The sequence below is a fragment of the Canis aureus genome, chromosome 16, assembly GCF_053574225.1.
Source record: "Canis aureus isolate CA01 chromosome 16, VMU_Caureus_v.1.0, whole genome shotgun sequence".
Classification (NCBI taxonomy): domain Eukaryota; kingdom Metazoa; phylum Chordata; class Mammalia; order Carnivora; family Canidae; genus Canis; species Canis aureus.
The window spans coordinates 23,927,036-23,947,368 of NC_135626.1; the positions used below are offsets into that span (position 1 = coordinate 23,927,036).

The 20,333-nt window shown below is 38.2% G+C and overlaps 1 protein-coding gene across 5 annotated transcripts in view; it reads right to left on the reverse strand.

The window, feature by feature from the left end:
* Nucleotides 1–20,333, reverse strand: part of TADA2A (transcriptional adaptor 2A) — a 52,503-nt gene that overhangs the window by 15,348 nt on the left and 16,822 nt on the right. For 3 of the 5 annotated variants that reach the window (XM_077852282.1, XM_077852284.1, XM_077852281.1), the window contains 5 exons: nt 15,309–15,400; nt 13,117–13,274; nt 11,598–11,686; nt 10,277–10,349; nt 1,835–1,898 (listed from right to left, as the gene is read on the reverse strand). In XM_077852282.1, the coding sequence (XP_077708408.1) occupies nt 1,835–1,898; nt 10,277–10,349; nt 11,598–11,686; nt 13,117–13,274; nt 15,309–15,400 (476 nt within the window). Of the gene's footprint in view, nt 1–1,834; nt 1,899–10,276; nt 10,350–11,597; nt 11,687–13,116; nt 13,275–15,308; nt 15,401–17,142; nt 17,327–20,333 lie in introns of all 5 variants that reach the window. The other 2 variants (XM_077852285.1, XM_077852283.1) reach the window with 2 other exon arrangements.

Sequence of the window (20,333 nt, forward strand, 5' to 3'; positions counted from 1 at the left end):
GGCTAAACCATAAAAGGGCACTGTGATCACATCCAACATTTACAAGTATACATGTTTACATTCACATAATGCTTTGAAGTTATTTGAAGTAAGTACTGTGCTGGTTTAATGGGAGGGCCCCAACATAAGATCTAACAGCAACCTCAACCACTGAGTTCCAAGATACTGTCTAGCTCAAAGTATGTTTTAAGCAAAACAGAATTTAAGTAAACCAGGCAGAGCTGTGGCTGGAACCTATGATTTGGATACCACAGGTATTCATGACTAGTAATGAAGCTTCTCACAGGGGCAGCTGGGTAATCTTTTCCAACACTTGTCAGAAGCTAACTTTCAGCATGCTTTACTTTAGGTCACATCTTGGTCTCTCGAGAGTGCCTCCCAAGTCCTATTCCACTTTTTTTGTTGTGATGTCAGTGTTTCCAGTAACACCCTGAGAACACACACACACACACAAACACTCTCTCTCTCTCTCTCTCATACCCCCAGCATACCCTTCCCTGAACTGTTAATAGTCTCTATAATAATTAGGCTCCGCTCTAACAGGGGTCTGGGATCCATAATCTCTCAGGCTGAATGTATGTTTTTTGTTCTGCTGCAAAGAGGAGTAACTGAGAGTGTCTGAAACTTGTGTAAAATTTCTTTGAAATCCTTCTAGACAAGACTTCTCATAAAAGTGAGTAATTAGGGGATCCCTGGGTGGCGCAGCGGTTTAGCGCCTGTCTTTGGCCCAGGGCGCGATCCTGGAGACCCGGGATCGTATCCCACGTCGGACTCCCGGTGCATGGAGCCTGCTTCTCCCTCTGCCTATGTCTCTGCCTCTCTCTCTCTCTCTCTCTGTGTGACTATCATAAATAAATAAAAATTAAAAAAAAAAAAAGTGAGTAATTAGAATGAGAGCATTAAAAAAAGCGTAACAATTTGATAACACCTTGAATTTATCTTACTCCTTTTTTCCTTAGTGTACCCATATTATTTAATGATCATCATAACATAAGAAAGGGTAATAAGAAAGGGATCCCTGGGTGGTGCAGCGGTTTAGCACCTGCCTTTGGCCCAGGGTGCGATCCTGGAGACCTGGGATCGAATCCCATGTTGGGCTCCCTCTGCCTATGTCTCTGCCTCTCTCTCTCTCTCTCTGTGTGTGTGTGTGACTATCATAAACAAATAAAAATAAAAATAAAAATAAAAAAGAAAGGGTAAGAAAGGCAACTCCGGTGGTGCAGTGGTTTGGCACCGCCTGCAGCCTGGGGTATGATCCTGGAGCCTGGGATCGGGTCCCGCATTGGGCTCTCTGCATGGAGCCTGCTTCTCCCTCTCCCTCTGCCTGTGTCTCTGCCTCTCTTTTTTTTTTTAATTAATTAATTAATTAATTTATTTATTTTTTGTCTCTGCCTCTCTCTCTGTGTCTATGAATAAATGAATAAAAAAATCTTAAAAAAAAGGGTAAGAAAAACCCAAAAAAAGGAAATTTTTTTTAAAAGATTTTATTTATTTATTCATGAGAGACACAGAGAGAGAGAGAGAGAGAGAGAGAGAGAGGCAGAGACACAGGCAGAGGGAGAAGCAGGCTCCATGCAGGAAGCCCGATGTGGGACTCGATCCTGGGACTCCAGGATCACGCCCTGGGCTGAAGGCAGGCACTAAACCGCTGAGCCACCCAGGTATCCCAAGGGAAAGTATTATTATCCCCATTTGACAGGGATAAATTAAGGACCAAGGAAGATAAGTGTCTTTCTTGAGGTCACAAGACAAGCTACAAGTAGAATGTTCTTATGGGTTATATGTGGTCAGTAATCCATAGCTGAAAGAAGGCAGGATGGTTTTCTATACTTACTTTTTTCGCCTTTGTCTCTCCTTTAATCTGGAATGATAGATATCTACTACAGCCATCTTCAGAGCTAAAAACGAACACACACACACACACATAGATATAAAGCCAAGACAAAAATAAATCTTTTACCCAAACTGTCCTAAACTTTGACCTCATATTGCTAACTATTCCACACTCACTGGCTTAGGCAATTTGTCTCTTAGAAACAAAATATCTTACGATATCAAACTTCTTTGTCAGTAAATTACAGTGAAGTTCTTTTTTTCTAGGTATGTATTTATATGGCATTACCCTATAGACAATAATTCTGCTTTCTACCGAACACCTCTTTTGGCCATGCCTTGTTATGTATATTACTAGGTTTCGTATAACAGGAATCTGAACTTTGGTCATACAGGGTTAGAAATTGCATCTATTAGAGTAGTTATAAAAATAAATATTGACTGGGGTTATAACCTCACAGGAGTTAGGTTCAGGAGACAATAACAAAAGAAGATTGATGTGAATAAGGTACAGCAGCACTTTTCAGTTGGGGAGCAACAACTACTTAGGGGATAGTTTTGCATTCAGTATTGAAAAGTTCTACTAAATGGCCTAACAACCCCAAAGCTATGCTCTGCTTTGTTGCCCACATCCCAGTCCTTTCCTGGCTTTAGTCTCCTATTAAAGACACAGGGAATTAGGAGAAAAGAGTCAGTAGACAGCAAAAGGTTTCATCAATACAATAGTTGTGGTTCTCTTTCTTTCCCTGGCCAATTTTTCCAGCTTCAGAGTTCCTCAGGGTTCTGTTCTCATCTTTCTTATCACCCTTCACTTTATTCCTAGAAACTTATCCACTTCTATGGTTCCACGTACCATCGAAATATAATCTCAAATTCAGATATTTATTTGAAGCTCCAGACCCTATCTGGACATCTCTACTCACATGATCTTCAATTACAAACTTGTACTCTACCTCTTTTCCAAAACTCTGCTAAGACAAATCAGCCTGCCTGTCCCTCCCCTCCCTCCATATCCAGTCAGTCAGTGAATCTTACCTATATTGAATGCTTTAGTCTGTCTCAAATTCATCTCTTTGTCCCTAATCCTATTCCTTAGCTCAGGTATCTTGTCTCACTGAGATTACGGCATGTACTCATTTAATAACTCCATTCCTACCTTATTCCAATTCAACCATTCAAATGGTACCAGGGTAATGTTTTTAAGCATAATCTGATGGTGTATTTCCTCTGCTGACAATTTTTCAGTGGCTTCCTATCCATTTACGGGAGTTCAAACCCTCACATGTTATATAAAATCCCTGATGTCTTGAATCTCCCTATCTTCCTAGGCTTGTTTCCTACCATTCTTTCATACACCCTATACACCATGTGTGTAAAACAATATGCCCTAGGTTGCAAAGCTGCTGAGTACAGAGCAGGGATCCAAACCCAGACAGTCTGGTTCTAGAGCCTTAGAGTAGGAAAGACACTGAAATTGCCCAACATGTTTACTTTCTCTGTGATAGTCCTATATGCTAAATCTGGCTTAACTAAAAATGATATGTGTGTTTAAAAAAAAAAAAAACTCAAAAAAAAAAAAAAAAAAACCTCAGAAGTAAACAACTCCCACAGGCTTTTTATACTCTGAAGACCCTCTAAAATTAGGAAATATAGACTAGCCACTAATAGCTCTAGAAGAAAATATGAGTACTACTTGATTTGGCACTGTGCTACATAAACCATTCTTCTTAACTATAATCAATGGATTCTGAAGGAATCTTAAAATTTAGTGATTTTAGTAGATTCTGGAACTATCTTAATAACTTGTTATCCCCTTAGGCTTTGTGTAAGTTGAGAGTTTGATGGGTTTTAATTACTAAATTTATTCACAGAAGAAAGAGGCTCTAGAGCACAACAGAATAACCTGACATGCATCCTTTGAAAAACTAAAATATACTATTCAGATGTTAGGTAATAAAACTTAACACAACAGCCATGCAGCAAAGAATTTAGTTGTGACAATCACTTCTTCCACGATAGTGAGCTTCATTGAACCAAAATAGAGCCTAGAGCCTCTGTAATACTGATAAACAAAAAAAAGCAATACAATCTCACTGCTCACCAGAAGGATGTAAGATACAAATTCAAGTGTAGCCCATGGGGGCAATGAGTCAACACAGATTTGCATGATCTCCTAGAGTAACTTTTAAACATTATTTTCAAATATGTTCTTATTTGAAATGCAAAAGTTAGATCAGCTTTAGCTGAACTACTCTCCCTATTCTACCTCCAGCTACCCTTGCCAGTAGTGGTCCCTGAGGGTACTTCCATGAACAGTTTGAAACTCACACTTTTGCTTCCTGAAACTAGATTTTAAGGTAGGAAAAAATGCAACCAACCAGGTAAGAGAATAGTATACAGTGGTTCATTACAGTCACCAATTTCTTTCACTATATAAAAGCAACAAAAGTTGATTAATGTACAGTTCTGAGGTGCTGTCAATATGGTATCCCTGACAAGATAATAGAAATAAATTCTGGATACTCCACCCTGATTCATTACTGTGCATCTCACTGCTACCTGCCCTCAGGATAGTCTCAGATTAGAAGGAAAAGATATCAAAATCTAACGTGGGGCTCTGAGCAGATGCACTGTATATGTATGTAACTTCAATCACTGGGAAATGACCAGGAATACTTTATCTACGCCATTCTACCTTGAGTCTGAGATAAAAATAACACAAATTCTAGCTGGATGATCTGAAGAGGAGAGTGGATGCATTATTTTTTTTAAGTATAAAGAAAAAAGTATTAGCTACTATGGATTTTTTTTGTTTCTAACAAGCTCAAAAATTTAAACAACATTGCTTTATTTTTCCTCACAACTGCCCACAACTAAAAATAATTCAATAATATCAGATTAAAGATTTAAGGCAACGGTTTTCAAACTTTTTTTATTTTTTAGGTAGAACTCTTTCTATAAGTGAACTCTTTCTCGATTTATAGGGTTGTTCCATATAAAAGCCCAGGTATTTTGAAATAGTCCCGTACCCGGCTACTGTTTTCTAACACACGGCTATAGAATGATATGCTCTAGACTGCTGTGCTGGTGGAGATGCAGTTTATTTGCCTGTGGTGGAACAGGCAGGTGAGAATAGGGAGGAGAGAATGCATCTCTAACCAAACACAAGTTTTATAATGGACTCTGTTGTTGTTGTTTTTTTTTAATGGACTGTTTTTTGTATGAGAAACAGAATTAGGTAGTCAACAGTTCAAGGCAGAAAGAAAAAAAAAAAGCTACGTAAACAGCTAACACACACTGAGTACTTATGATGTTCCAAGCTCTTTATGGGTCTTATCTTATTTACCTACCCAATAACAAGAGGAATTCAACGGGGGAAAAATGTCTTGAGGAACCAGTGGAAATTATTGCTAATTCTGAAAACACATTTCTGTAATTCTTCTAAGACATTAACTTATCAGGTTGTTTGCGGAGATTTGTGTGGGAATGACTTAACACAGAAAAAAAACCTGAAGAGACTACAAAAAAAAAAAATCTATAAATACTGACAACTAGTTTCACTGCTTGATCATTTCAGTAGTGAACTGTGCAACTGGCTTTAGAGAACAAAGGGAAGGAAAGGCACACACAGAAACAAATGGGAGAACTGGCATTCTCCCAGAGGAAAATGCATATTTGAAACCGTCTCTTTTCTTTATAAAGCACTCAGATTGCAGTAACTGATTATAAAATCTTAACTGCATGAATAACCCAGGGAGGACCACAGCAGGCAGAACAGAAATGAGAAGGCAGACACTGAAAGAATGAGAATCACTGGTTCACATTTTACTTAAAGTGACTGGAAGTTCCAGTAAAACGGGCAAACAAAGAACCAGAGATCATTAAAGACAAACCAAAACCACCCATAACCTATTCACTCTTGAAATCCCAGCTTTAAGGGAAGAATTGTCTCCCTGTGATTACACTGGGGACTGATAACAAAGTTTCTAAACGACTGGCCTTAAAATATTTCAAGAAGTGGGCAGAAGTCAGAGGCAGTTCCTTCCCACTGCAGTGTATTTCTAACATTGTTCAAAATAGCTGGCAACATGTCTCTGTTTTCCTAACAGAAGGCACTTACTGCTTGCTTGGCAAGAGAACCAACTCAGAGGCTTTAACTGCAGGGAAGCCAATCAAAATCTCTATTGCAACCACATAAGCACAAACCTGTGACTCAGGTATTCCCCAGAAGCAAAGCTTTTTAAAAGTCATTTTCCCCCAAAAGCTTTTGATCAAGATGTACACAATTAATTCTGTGAAGGAAGGAAGACTATGTGACCTAATGGTTAAAGTCAGCAAGTAGGAAGCCATAGTTACTTAAGTCCTTCGTGCACTTTCCTGAATGTAAAATGGGAAAATGTGGTTAAGCTATGGAAGATAACAAATATGACATCTCACAAACACACACACACACACACACACAAACAGCAATAAAAACGCAAGGTTGTAAAGATGATAAATATTGTTGATAAATATTAAGAACATAGACTCTGGAGATGGCTGTCACTAGCAGGTTATATGACCTTAGGCAAGCTACTTGATATTTCCATTCTTCAGTTTCCTCATCTATAAAATGGGAGATTAGGATGATGATGGTAATAATAATGCTGAATTTACAGAGTTCTATGCAGATTAAATGACATTAACTCACATGTGTGAAGGGCACAGAATGGTACCTGGCAAACATTAAAGGGCTATATGTAACAGCTATTATTACTAAATAGCATTTATGTCTAAAATGTCTTACGTATAACACCCTACATGCCTTTAAAGGGAAGGGCATTGCCAATAGGTAGCTAGGTATACATAGTGACAAGGCTGGACCTCTAATCTACTAACCATTAAATTATCTAAAGGCTGATAATATAAGACAAAGAAGTTAAAAAAAAGAAAAGAACTAAGAGGGTGGGGGAGTATCCATGCCTGGCCAAGAAATTTTGCTGAAATTAGCTTTCCAAATAAAGGGAGAGTAAACGGCCCCAATGGGCAACTCTATGAAGTGTTGAAAACACTGACCCAACATGTAGGAAGGAGCTCATAATGCCTGTCGCTTGCCTAGGTAATAGGACAGCAATGATTAGAAGATGTTGTACTCAGGGTTTTAGAACCTGTGAAACTCTGGGAAAAGGGATTCTACAAATCTAGATGTGTTTTTCCCAAATGAAAGCACCCTAGGGAGAGATGGCCCACAGGAAAAAGGAACAACACTGTGCATCTACATCGAAGTCCCAAACATACCAGGACCCAAGAGAATGCCAAGTTGAGTCTTCTGCATCATTCTTTCTGAACCAATAATTTCTGCTTATTTCAATAAAATACATGGTGGTGTCATCTAGGGATCCCAGAACTTCCTTATTTTCTTCCTCAGGCATTGCTTCACTAGCAGTATCCTTTCCTGGCCCATTCTGAAAGCTTCTAGTATGGTTGGAATGCAATTAATTATCCCTCCATTGTGTCCCAGGTCTCTATAATGGACCATTCAAACCCATCATACTAGACAAATTCCATGAATCATAGCAAAAGTCTTTGGGTGAGGAAAAGGGGTTGATGACATCAGCCCTGGGACAGAACCTAGCCAGTTTGTTTCCTTGCAGAAGTTATATAAGTGAGGGAACATAAAAGGAATGTTATCAACTCCCAGTAATATTAAGAGTATAATGGAATGGTAATAACAGCAATCTCAACTATGTATCATCTTTCATTGGAGACATTACTGGCAGTGGACACAAAAAAACAGCAAGCAAGATTGCAGGGACTTGCCCAAGATCACCCAATGACTCAGAAGCAGGGCTAAAGTACAATCAGTGTCCCAATTTGCACAAAATATGTGCCCCTCTCTCTGTGCTAGGTGTGCTTAGAAAGGTCTTTCTCATTTCTTCCTATCTGTGGGCTCCCAGTCTCTCCCCTTCACTGAGTATCTGGGAGAATGTGCTCAGCTCAGGGGCCATACATGCACCACACTGGACAGTGGGTCAGCCACATTGGGCAGTGGGTCAGGCTGCTAGAGGAGCTAAATAAGTACTTTAGACCATAAACAAAGCATCCTCTTGTGGCGCCAGCAAGTCATCCCTTTGATCTCAAGCACTGCTAAACCGCTTTCAAATGTTAACATCTTTTAAAAAGTACCCATCTGAACATATAGTTTGCCAGTAAGACAGGGAGGAAAAAGGGAGTCAGGGCTTATTATTTACATTCTGTTAAAGCTGCATATTAGAACAGTCCGTAACTGATGCTTCGATTCTAGTTCAAAATAACTGGAATCAAGTGACTTACAAGGTGGAGAAATCGTAGGAAGAATACAAACTAAAGTATGTTACAGATTTGAAATGCTAACGGAAACAAAAATCTTTAATCAGTAGCTTCTTTCTTTTTCTTATTGCTCCTACTTACAGAAAGGACTACAAACATACCAGAAGAAACTGTAAACCTTGCTTCTATAAAGAATGAAGAGTGAAATTAAATACCAACCATTACCACAGTTTTCTCCATAATGTTGAGGCTAAAGAATAAAGATCTTGGAGAAGAAGTGATTCAGCAAAGTTTGACATAGTTGAGCCCTTATCGACATGAAAAATTCTGACTTTCAAAAGTTCGCACTTTTGAACAGTATCTAAAAGGGGGATATATATATGTGTATATATATATATATATATATATGTATATATATGTACAGCTACTTTTTTTGCGTTCTGAATAAGAAAGATACGAGTCAGGAAACAATACCATTTAAAAAAAAAAAAAAAACATTTTAATCAAAGCTGGTGTGTATGACAAATACTGAATGGCAATCCATCCGTACACTGCAGTCAAGGAACCACCTCCAGAGAGGAGAAAGGCCATCACGTGGGTTACTGGGCTTGAAAAGAAGAGACTGATGTGGAAGACTGAACAAACACAGTGTGTCTAGTGAATGCTCAAGCAGTTTGCTGTCAAGCTTTCCTCTTTTAGTTCCATCTGCGTCACTTCCACTTTCCTTAAAGTTGTGTGGGAGAAAATGGGAGGAATGAAATTTTGCAAAGAAAATGGCTCAAGAAATATGTAGATAGAAAATCCTGAAGGTAAAATTTTTATGAGAACTCTTTCTTGGTCCCAGATCTGGTGTTAACAAATACCTAAATAGCTCTTCTGTGGAAAAGAAGAATCAAGTTCCCTTTCTAGTGACAGTGAACCAGTTAATGCAATATGAAAACTTGATTTACAGTTCAACAAGGACTCTACTTGCCTTTCCCACCTCGGATATAGATTTAAGATAAACAATGAAGATACTGTTTGGGAAATACAGAATCCAAGGAGGCATTATTCACCCATTGTATCACATTCAATTCTGGACTAAAATGGAAGAATATTGGGGATTATTTTAAATATGTAGTTCAATGTAAGTAGAAAGAGGAGGAAAAAAGAGATTTAATTAAAGTCTCTTTCTTTAAGAGCCCTGTTGGCATTAACTACTTACATTATAACACTAGAATGGACATAAATCTTAGATAAAAATTCAAAAGTGCTAAAAATCCAATAGTTCTGAGAAAAAAAAGGAATTCCCAATCTTGGTCTAAAAACCCTTGAAGAACTTCCATTCTTTTTTTCTGCTATGGGAAATTTGGAGTAACAGATTATAGTGAATATCTAGTATCTTTTTTTTTTTTTAAGATTTTATTTATTTATTCACCAGAGACGCAGAGAGAGAGAGAGGCAGAGACACAGGCAGAGAGAGGAGAAGCAGGTTCCATGCAGGGAGCCTGATGTGGCACTCAATCACGGGACTTGAGGCTCATGCCCCGAGCCAAAGGCAGACATTCAACCACTGAGCTACACAGGCATCCCAGAGAACATCTAGTATCATCAGTTGGTACTGAAGTCCCAAGGTGTTTACACTGATTCCCTTCTTTCTACAGAAGCAGTGAAGGCCATTCAATGAACTACCTCAGTGTAGTTCAAAAGAAAGATCACATAGTCCAAGACCAGCATACCAACTACCATTACATGATCCACATTCTCATCCTCATCACAAATGATCTTTTTCAGGGCACCTGGGTGGCTTAGTCAGTTAAGCATCTGACTTCAGCTCAGGTCATGATCTCAGGGTCCTGGGATAGAGTCCCACATTGGTTTCCCTGCTCCTCGGGAAGCCTGCCTCTCCCTCTGCCTCCTCCCCCCCGCCCCTTATTCTCTCTCGGATAAATAAAAAATCTTAAAAAAAAAAAAAAAAACAAAACAAAACGTAAAACAACAAATGATCTTTTTCACTGTGGTCAAAACACAACAGGGTAAATTCAGCAACTTACCTACCAGGTTTTGAGTCCCATAGGAGCAGGGAACATGTTTTATTCATTCTTATATTCCTAATACTCAACAGTGTCACCACATACTTTGTAAACAATAAAAACGTGCTGAAATAAAATGTTACCATGTAAAATGTCCGAGTCATCTTCAACAAAATCGATGTCTCTCAAGTCCCATTCTGCATAATTGTCAAACTCCTGTTTGGGGAAAAAAATTCCCACCCCAAACTCATCAGCTTTGAGTAATGCCTTCCCAGTAGTCATGCTTTAGAAGTAAAGAGAAAACACACAAACATTTGTTAAAAAGTACTGAATGGAGTACATGGTCAGTATACTACTACAAGAAATAAGAAGCCATGGGAAAAATCTCAAGAGGCTTTCAGGCAGTAGAGACAGCAAAAATATGAGAAAGTTATGAGTCCAGAAATAAAGCCAAACCTAGTGTTCTAACAATTAAAAGTAAACTGTTCATAAAATCCAAACTGAAAAATCTAACTCTGACTAGGCCACTGAGTATTTAGATAAGAACATTGTCTACATTAACTCGTTTACCTTTTTACTACCTTTTTTTTTTTTCCTTTTTACTACCTTTTGAGGGCTCTATTTATTTGATATTTATTTGATTTTGCTTATATAGATCAATGAGTAGATTTGTTCATATTCTACTCAATGAGTATAATTTGTAGAGCTGCTGTAGAAGCAGCTCTACGATATCAGCTGCCATGAACAAAATGCTGACGTCCCCGTGGCTAACAAAATTATTTGTAGTTTGCTAAACTTTCAAATTGCCTCCAAGAAAGTTGTAATTATGGATCAGATGATAAATTAAGAGACTTGTAATTACTTTCACATGGCTTTTAATTCCATGGATGAAAAAGGAACATACAGTTTTCATATAGATTCATCATTCTTTATATACTTGTGAATACAGAACAGGGGCCAGCAAACTGTAGCCTATGGACCAAATTCAGCCTACTGCCTGTTTTTGTAAATAAGGTTTTATTGGAGCACAGGCATGTTCATTTGCTTACATATTATTTATGCTGCTTTTGCAAAATAATGGCAAAGTTTAGGTGCAACAGAGAATTTATGGTCTACAAAAAATATTTTCTATCTGGTCCTTAAAGGAAAAAAGTTTGCCAATCCCCGATACTGTACAACTTTGAAACCCCCTAAAGGTGGAATGAGAACCAGACTATAAAAACCCCATATCTATTGAAGTGAGAGCCAACATCTCTGCAACTCAAGAAATAGGTTCTTGGTCTGAAGAACTTTTACATTTTATATACAAAAATGTTATGAATGAGAAAAGGTACTCAAATGGAAGAAAATGTGGCTGCCTAAGGCCCTACAAATTACAGTGCTTCGAAAGTCTCTTTTTTGTGGTATAAAACCTATAGGTAAGAAATATAAGCCTCATGTGAAACAAAAGGAAGTTTCTCCTACCTCAATGAAATCTGCTCGAGCTGGCATGTATCCTGCCATGTCCCGAGAAAGCAAGGAGTCAAAGGTAGGTCGGGGAGGATCATCTGTAGCTGGAAGAAGTTAGGTTCTTATTACTTAATAAAATATTGGCATGAAAAAGTGACAGAGTAATAGTCCTCCTCATTTACATACTGAAAATTTTTTTTGGAAAAAAACAGGGTCTGAGAGAATAAGTAAAATTAAAAAACGTTTTATAAAGGGAAGAGTGAAAAAGATAAGGTATTATGGAAACAGATTGACTTCTTAAAAAGGAAACTAAGACTTAGGGAATTCTCTAAATAAAATGGGGAAATTCCTCCTGATTTGTGCTTTCTTAACATAAGAGAAAACCAAGGATCTTTTCTTCAATATTACAGAACATAAGTATTTACCCTATCTGCTTCAGCTCCCTTACCCCTTAGGAGCAATTTCAATTTACAAATCTCACCCAACTGAAAAGCAAAAAAACCTCCAGAGGATTTGGAAGTTAGCTGGAATTGGGTCCCAGCTCTAATAGCGTCTAGTCCCATGAGGCACAAATTATTTAACCTTTCTGAGTCTGTTTCCTCACATATAAAGCACTTGCTCTGCCTATCTCACTGGGTTGCTCTGAGGAACAAATGATCTAATGGATTTGAAAACAAAATGTTAACATCCAACGTGTTTTCCAAATAGGTATCATCAGGCTTTGAGTTAGTCAGCTATGAAACTTCTACAGAGTCTGATGAAAGAGGTGGGAGGGGAAGGTGGTGGTGGTGAGGAAAACATTCATATTTCATTATTTGTGCTCTGGGAGTCATTCAGCAAAGATGCCCATTTATAATTCATCATGGTTTTAGTTACGTTTTGTTAGAAGACCCATTTAGTCACATGAGATTAAAAAAAAAAGTTCGCTATTACTAACACAACTAAGTGAACTACAATAACAAATTGCTTCTTGGACTTAACACTGGAATGATTGATAATAATGAATCAAGGGAAGCCTGGATGGCTCAGTGGCTGAGCTCTGCTTTCAGCTCAGAGCCTGATCGTGGGGTTTGGGGATCAAGTCCCACATCGGGCTCCCTAAGGGGAGCCTGCTTCTCTCTCTGCCTATGTCTCTCCCTCTCTGTCTCTGATGAATAAATAAAATCTTAAAAAAAAAAAAAAATTAATCAAATACCGGACTCTCTTAGGGAACTAATATCTATAGTCGTAAACCATCCAAAGCATGGAAGGTTGATTCATTTTGGACATCTTATTTGCAGAAGCATTAAAGTCAACTGATATGTTCATAAGCCTCAGAGTGGGTGGGACTACACACCATTTCTGGAAACTGGGATTTCTGGCATAGAACTCTGACCCCTCCTACTCCCATTACAGCCCTGACTCTCAGTAACTGCCAGGCCAACTCCTCCCATCTTCCATAAGCTCTTTAGCTGCCAAACTGCTGTTTATCTGCTACTGCAACAGGGACCAAGGATGAGCTAAGTATCTCTTACCAACAGAGGGAGGTACTTACACTGAAATGGAATGGCTGTGTCAGCAGTTTTTGCCTCCTCTGCTTGCTTCAGGTTCAGCAGGGTAGACGCAAACAGAGGGTTATTGATGAAATGCTTCATATAGTGCTTCTCACACTCTTCCTTGGTCTTGGTGCACATCTGATTGGCTACATCTTGCCTAGAGGATTGTGAAGAAAAGAGAGCTTTCACTATTTATATACAATGCTCAAAGCATGGTTTGTTCTTTCTGTATTTTGAGTCCCACCTATATAAATGTTTGGAATTTGATACCTCTAAAGCAGCTGGAGATATCAGCTGAACAATGAGAGAAATATAAGCCTGATATTGGTGTAATCTGATGTGCCAAATTCTGCTCTTCCAATATATAGAAACAATATCTGAAAAGTGCGTTCCTTCCCACCAAAAGAAAAGAAGACTAGAAAATTTGTAAATTTCTGTGTAAGCTAGGCCTCAGGAAAGGAATTGCTATAATAAGCCACTTCAGAACACTCAAAATCTACATAAGTACAGTTTTATATTTGCAAAGCATTTTATAGTTTACAAAACATTTCACATCAACAAACATTTCTTTACTAGAGTGCCTTTGATAGGCCAAGCAGTAAGCAACACTCACAACATATTTTAAGTTAATCCTAGTATTATCCATGTAGTGTTGAGTACTTACTACCTCAACTCCACAGATGAAAAAAAACGACCCAAAGAAATTAAGAAACTTGCTTAAGAAAATAAAACACGTAAGTTTGCAAAAAGCCAGAATTTGTACCTCAGACCTCGGACTCCTAAACCTAGATAACAGAGAAGTAGAGGTAAAAGTTCTCCAAGTTCCCTCTTGACCTGTCTCTTTAGTACTTAATCTTTTCCTTCTACACTAAAAGCTTCTCAAGTGCAAGATACATGTCATAATTTTTAGCTCTACCACCCTCACAATCAAGTTTAGTGCCTTACCCTCAGCTGAGACAGACAAGTCTTTTTTTGTGGTTTTTACCAGGGCAAGAGGGGAACAGGGAGGATTAGTCTATTGTAGAACATTAGAATGGCAAGCAAAAAATGAAAAACTATGCCTAAAATGATTAGCAAGCTCATGAGTGATCATTTTTTCTATCTTCTTTGGTATTCCCCATAGTACACAATATTTTATGATGCTTACTAAATGCTGAATAAATATAAGCAAAATGTGAACTGAACTCAAATTTCCTTCTTCAGGGCCCTTCACAATGGAGGCAGCACAGTATATTCTATTATTATTAGGACAGATTACTTATACTAGGAAGGTCAGGATAGGGAGGATCTAGTTAGGAATCCTTTACTAATAAGCTATAGGATCATGAGAAATTATCTTAACTCCCTAAGCTTCAGATTCTTCATGAGCAAAATACTATTTAAAAATGCCCCTGACCCTGCTATTATACAAAATGAAATCATCAGTGTGAAAGTATTCCCAAAAGGTAAAAGTGAAAGTGATACTATTATTAAATAGCATTGCTTCCTAGGGCAACAGCAATAAGTGCTGTTCAGTTCTGCCAGGCTTGGATTTATCTGCAAGCTAAAAACAGGGAATGTGCATAAGAGGTCTCCTAAACTCCAGCCTTTTTTTTTTTAAAGACTTTATTTATTTATTCATAGAGACACAGAGTGAGAGAAAGAAAGAGAGAGAGGCAGAGACACAGGCAGAGAGAGAGGCAGGCACCATGCAAAGAACCTGACAGGGGACTCGATCCCGGGTCTCCAGGATCACGCCCTGGGCTGCAGGCGGCGCTAAACCGCTGCGCCACCGGGGCTGCCCCCAAACTCCAGTCTTAAGTAAGCTATGACCATCTACCTAAAGTTTGACTCACTTAAATGATGAGGGTATCTACAGTCAAGAAAAATTCCTAAAATCAGAAAGAAGCAATAACTAATAAGTCTGAACTCCCCCAGTCTTCAAAAAGAAATAACCAACCTTCCCTGTGTTGATATATCCAAAGCAGCCTTTTAGAGCTGCCCAGTCATGGACAGCTAAACATACCACATTCTGTGAAGCATTTCAGTCATGAAAAGTAACATGCGGCATGGAAGAGGAGTTATCACTAAGTCATGGGACAACAGAAAAGTAACATATGGCTCCCAAATTCCTCTTTCAGAGGCTCCTTTCAGCAGCACCTTCTTCTCTGAGCCTACTAGGGCAGGACTACCCTTAACGCCAAGCTCTTACCAATTTCCAAAGCCACAGTCCATCACAGCTTCTAACAGGGCCATTTCTTCTTGAGCAGTCCAGCTTGGATCAAGAACAGGAAAATCTGAGGTCTAAGGAGGAAACAGTTTTGCCTAAGAACAGATACAGAAATGGAACCCAGCAACCTGAAATGTAATGCTAATTCACACTCAAATGACTGTCACTCTCATGGTTTTGACCGGTTATCTAAAGTACATTCTAATAAGAATTGTCCATTTCTCCCACCTCTATTTCCATCATTAACTATAAGTCTCCAGTAAACTTTATCACTCATAAATGCCATGTAACTCATGTAGAGACATATATTTTTATTTTAAATAGTAAGTATGTATGTATGTATGTATTTAGAGTAAGCAGAGGGAATGGCAGAGGGAGAGGAAGAGAGAGAATCTCAGGCAGACTCCATGCCCAGCATGGAGCCCAACATGGGGCTTGATCTCACGACCCTGAGATAATGACTTAACCTGAAATTTAAGAGTCGGATGCTTAACTGATTGAGCCACCGAGGCACCACAATATTTTTAAACTTAGCACAAAGATAGATATAAATATTATGCTATGTTCCCACTTAGATAAGAAAGAAGTCAATACAAACAAGTGTATGTTTATATTTTTTTAAATGGAAGAACAAACCATATATTTAAAAAAAAGGTTACCTATGGGAAGGAGAGGGAGAAAACAGAGTGGAAAGGACAGAGATAGAAGCTAAACCTCTCTGAATATTCCTTGTTTTGTAGATCTGACTTTTTCTTTTTCTTTTTTTTAAATATTTTATTTATTTATTTATGAGAGACACACAGACATAGGCAGAGGAAGAAGCAGGCTCCTTCCAGGGAGCCTGATGCGGGACTTGATCCCCAGACTCCGGGATCACACTCTGAGGCGAAGGCAGATGCTTAACTGCTGAGCCATCCAGGCATCCCTGTAGATCTGACTTTAAGTACAAATACTGTATATTAACTACTAAATTTAAAATCCTAAGAATCAAAAGCAAAATGTAATAAATCTATGGATTAATTTTAAGGCATAATCATAGAAATCATAAGTATTCCACATACTTTAAAACACAGAGATTTTATTATATATCTCTAGTAGGATACACCTTAGAACTAAAAAGAACTACCAAAAAAAAAAATCTTACACTATTTTCAGGAGTGCTGATATAGTTACTCTGAGGTTACTATATGCAGATATGTTATGAAATACAGCAAGTAATTGTGCAGGAATCACTGGGCAGTAGGATTTCTGGCTTGGGGTTTAGAAAGACATAGATATAAGATCTATGACTATGTAAAAACTTTGTATAGTCTTATATTTGAGTTGAAAGTTTTAGTATGAATTTATGATGTATTTTGTCTCAAAAGAATAATAATTTCCTAACACTGTTCGATGAAAAAAATCTGGAAACAATGACCAACCCAGTAACAATGAACACTTCTAATTCTCAGTATGCAGCCACTAAATACTATTTCCCACAAAAGAAAACAGGGCTCTTTGAAGAAAGACATGATTCTAAGTTTGAGTCAGAAAATGTACCAGATGAAACTAAAACATTTTCTCATAATGGAAAGCAGAGGCTCTCAAAGCCCTTAAGGGTCATGTCAAAAGGATTTAGAAGCCAAATTGTAGAGGCTTCCATGAACCAAAGATGGAACATTTTAAGCATTAACAAGGATAATAACTGCAAAGGACTGAAATACATAAAATCTTCTAAATATCTACAGGATGCCTGAGAATCAACTCATATTTTCAAAACTGGTAAATAAAGGGAAATAATCAGGTGTATATCCTGCCTTTCCTGTATAAACTTTACCTCAGGTGATCAGGGTGATATTTCTTTTTATAGAATTCTTTTAATTCATATAAAACGAGTGCTGGGAGGGGCGGGAACCTGGGCGACTCAATTGGTTAAGTGTCTGTCTTCAGCTCAGGTCCTGATATCAGGGTCCTGCTCATCAGGGAGCCTGCTTTTCCCTCTCCCTCTGCTTGTGTGCTCTCTGTCAAATAAAAAAATAAAATCTTAAAAAAAAAAAAAAAGAAATAAAAGAAATAATGAGGAAATGGGGAGAGGGAGAGGAGAACACCCACAGAACACACATAAAAAGCAACCAACTGAAATGTATGGACCTCATTTGTATCCCAACTAAAACATATTGTAAAAGTTAAAAAAATTATGATACCATTACACACTCGGAAAACCCACTAGAACAGCTATAATGAAGAAATCAACAATATCAAAAGTTTGCAAGCATGTGGAACAACTGGAACTTTCATTCATTGCTGGCAGAGATTTAAAATACTATAACCACTTATGAAACTTTTTGACAGTTTCTTAGAAGTTAAATATGTATAATCATTTATTCTATAACCTAGCAATTCCACTCCTAAATATTTATCCAAGGAGGACAAAAAAGTATATCCACAGAAAGCCTTATAAAGGAATGTTCTTAACAGCTTTATTCATAATAGCCAAAAACTAGGCAAAGCCCTAGTGTCCATCAACAGGATAATGTGTCTTATTCATACCACAGAGTATTATTCAGTAACAAAAAGGAATTAACTATTATACATGACATGAATAAATCTCAAAAATATGCTGAAAGAAACCAGAAACAAGAGTACATACACTATGAATCCATTTATATGCAATTCTAAAATACACAAAACTGATCTATGGTGATAAAAATCAGAACAGTAATTATTTTCAGAGGTATAGAAGGGAGTAGAGATATTTTTAAAGAGCTTTTATGACATGACTGGAGAATAATGAAAAGTGACTTGAATTACTTTTAAATTTTAGAGAGATCTAGTAAAACATTTATAGATGAAATGATTGATATAATGTCTGGGGGATTTGTTTCAAAATAATCTGGAGAAGTGGGGATTTAAACAAGATAGGCTATGAGTTGATAATTTTAAGAACTAGTAACAAGTAGGGGATCCTGGGTGGCTCAGCGGTTTAGCACCGCCTTCAACCCAGGGTGTGATCCTGGAGATCCAGGATCGAGTCCCACATCATGCTCCTGCATGGAGCCTGCTTCTCCTTCTGCCTGTGTCTCTACCTTTCTCTCTCTGTCTCTCTCATGAATAAAGAAATAAAATATTTATTTTTTTAATATAAATTTTATTCATTTATTCATGAGAGACACAGAGACATAGGCAGAGGGAGAAGCAGGCTCCATGCAAGGAGCCCGATGTAAGACTCAATCCCCACCCAGGCACCAAACCGCTGAGCCACCCAGCGATCCCCAAGAAATAAAATCTTAAAACAACAACAACAACAAAGAACTAGTAACAAGTATATGGGAATTTATTACACTGTAAAATACGTGATACATGATAGCCCCCCCCCCGCCCCATTAACTTCTAGAATTCACATCTGGTATAGTCCCTTCCCATTTAATATGGACTGGACCCGTGACTTGAGTAAGGCCTGGCAGCTTCCATTTTTGTGATTTGGGGAACTCGCCCAATGTGGTACAACTGCTTCCTTGGGTATTATGCTGAGTGAAGTAAGTCAATCGGAGAAGGACATGCATTATATGGTCTCATTCATTTGGGGAATATAAAAAATAGTGAAAGGGAATAAAGGGGAAAGGAGAGAAAATGAGTGGGAAATATCAGTGAGGGTAACAGAACATGAGAGACAATAAAGGGGAAAGGAGAGAAAATGAGTGGGAAATATCAGTGAGGGTGATAGAACAAGAAGACACCTAACTCTGGGAAATGAACAAGGGGTGGTAGAAAGGGAGGTGGGCGGGGTTAGGGTGACTGGGTGCCGGGCACTTGATGGGATGAGCATTTGATGGCACTTGATGGGATGAGCACTGGGTGTTATGCTATATGTTGCCATATAGAACTCCAATAAAAAATATATAAAAAGAAAGAAGAAAGGAAGGAAGGAAGGAAGGAAGGAAGGAAGGAAGGAAGGAAGGAAGGAAAAAGAAAAGAAAAGAAAGAAAAGAAAAGAGAAGAAAAGAAAAGAAAAGAAGAAAAGAAAAGAAAGAAAAAGAAAAGAAACACCCTCCTTGCTTCCAGACCATGTGGACAGCCTTAGGGAGATGGAGGGGCCCTAAGGCTACCTGGAGAAGAACCAGACAGTTAAAATGTTCCAGCTGGGGGTGCCTGGGTGGCTAAGTTGTTTAAGTGGCCAATTCCTGGTTTTAGCTCAGGTCACCATCTCAGGGTCATTAGATTAAGTCTCACATTGGGCTCGGAGCTCAGCTCAGAATCTGCTTTAGATACTCTCTCCCTCTGCCTCCAGCTCTCAGACTATCTCTCAAATAAATAAAATCTTAAAAGAAAAAAAAAGTTAGGGATCCCTGGGTGGCTCAGTGGTTTAGAGCCTGCCTTTGGCCCAGGGCGTGATCCTGGGGTCCTGGGATCAAGTCCCGCATCAGGCTCCCTGCATAGAGCCTGCTTCTCCCTCTGTCTGTATCTCTGCCTCTCTCTCTCTCTCATGAATAAATAAAAATCTTTAAATAAATAAATAAATAAAGTTCCAGCTGTCTCCCAACCAATTCAAACCATTCTGAGATACCAGAAGTGTGTGAAAAAAAGCACTGTGGACTTCTAGCCTTAGCACATCATGTGGAACTGAAAAATCACCCTCACTGCAGCCAATCTGAATTCCTGACCTGCAAAACTATGGGAGACAATAAAATAGTTATTTTAAGCCACAAAATTTTGAAGTAGCTATTAGGTAGCAACAGGTAACTGAAACATCATTCTATTTTAGTGTATACACAAAATTTTGTTTTTTGAAATGTTCTAGAAGTTATTTTTAAAAGGTGACATGAAAGGTCCTCAAATTACAAAGGAATTGCATTTAGAAATTGTTATACCTTTTGTGATGACAAAAAAAACTCCATGATTTATGAAATTACAATGCTAATAAGCAACATATTTTTATCTGAGCACATAGTATGAACATGCCCAGCACATGAGGTACCATGAAATCCAAAAAAAAAGTCTATATCATATATTCAGTCTATGTCTATATTC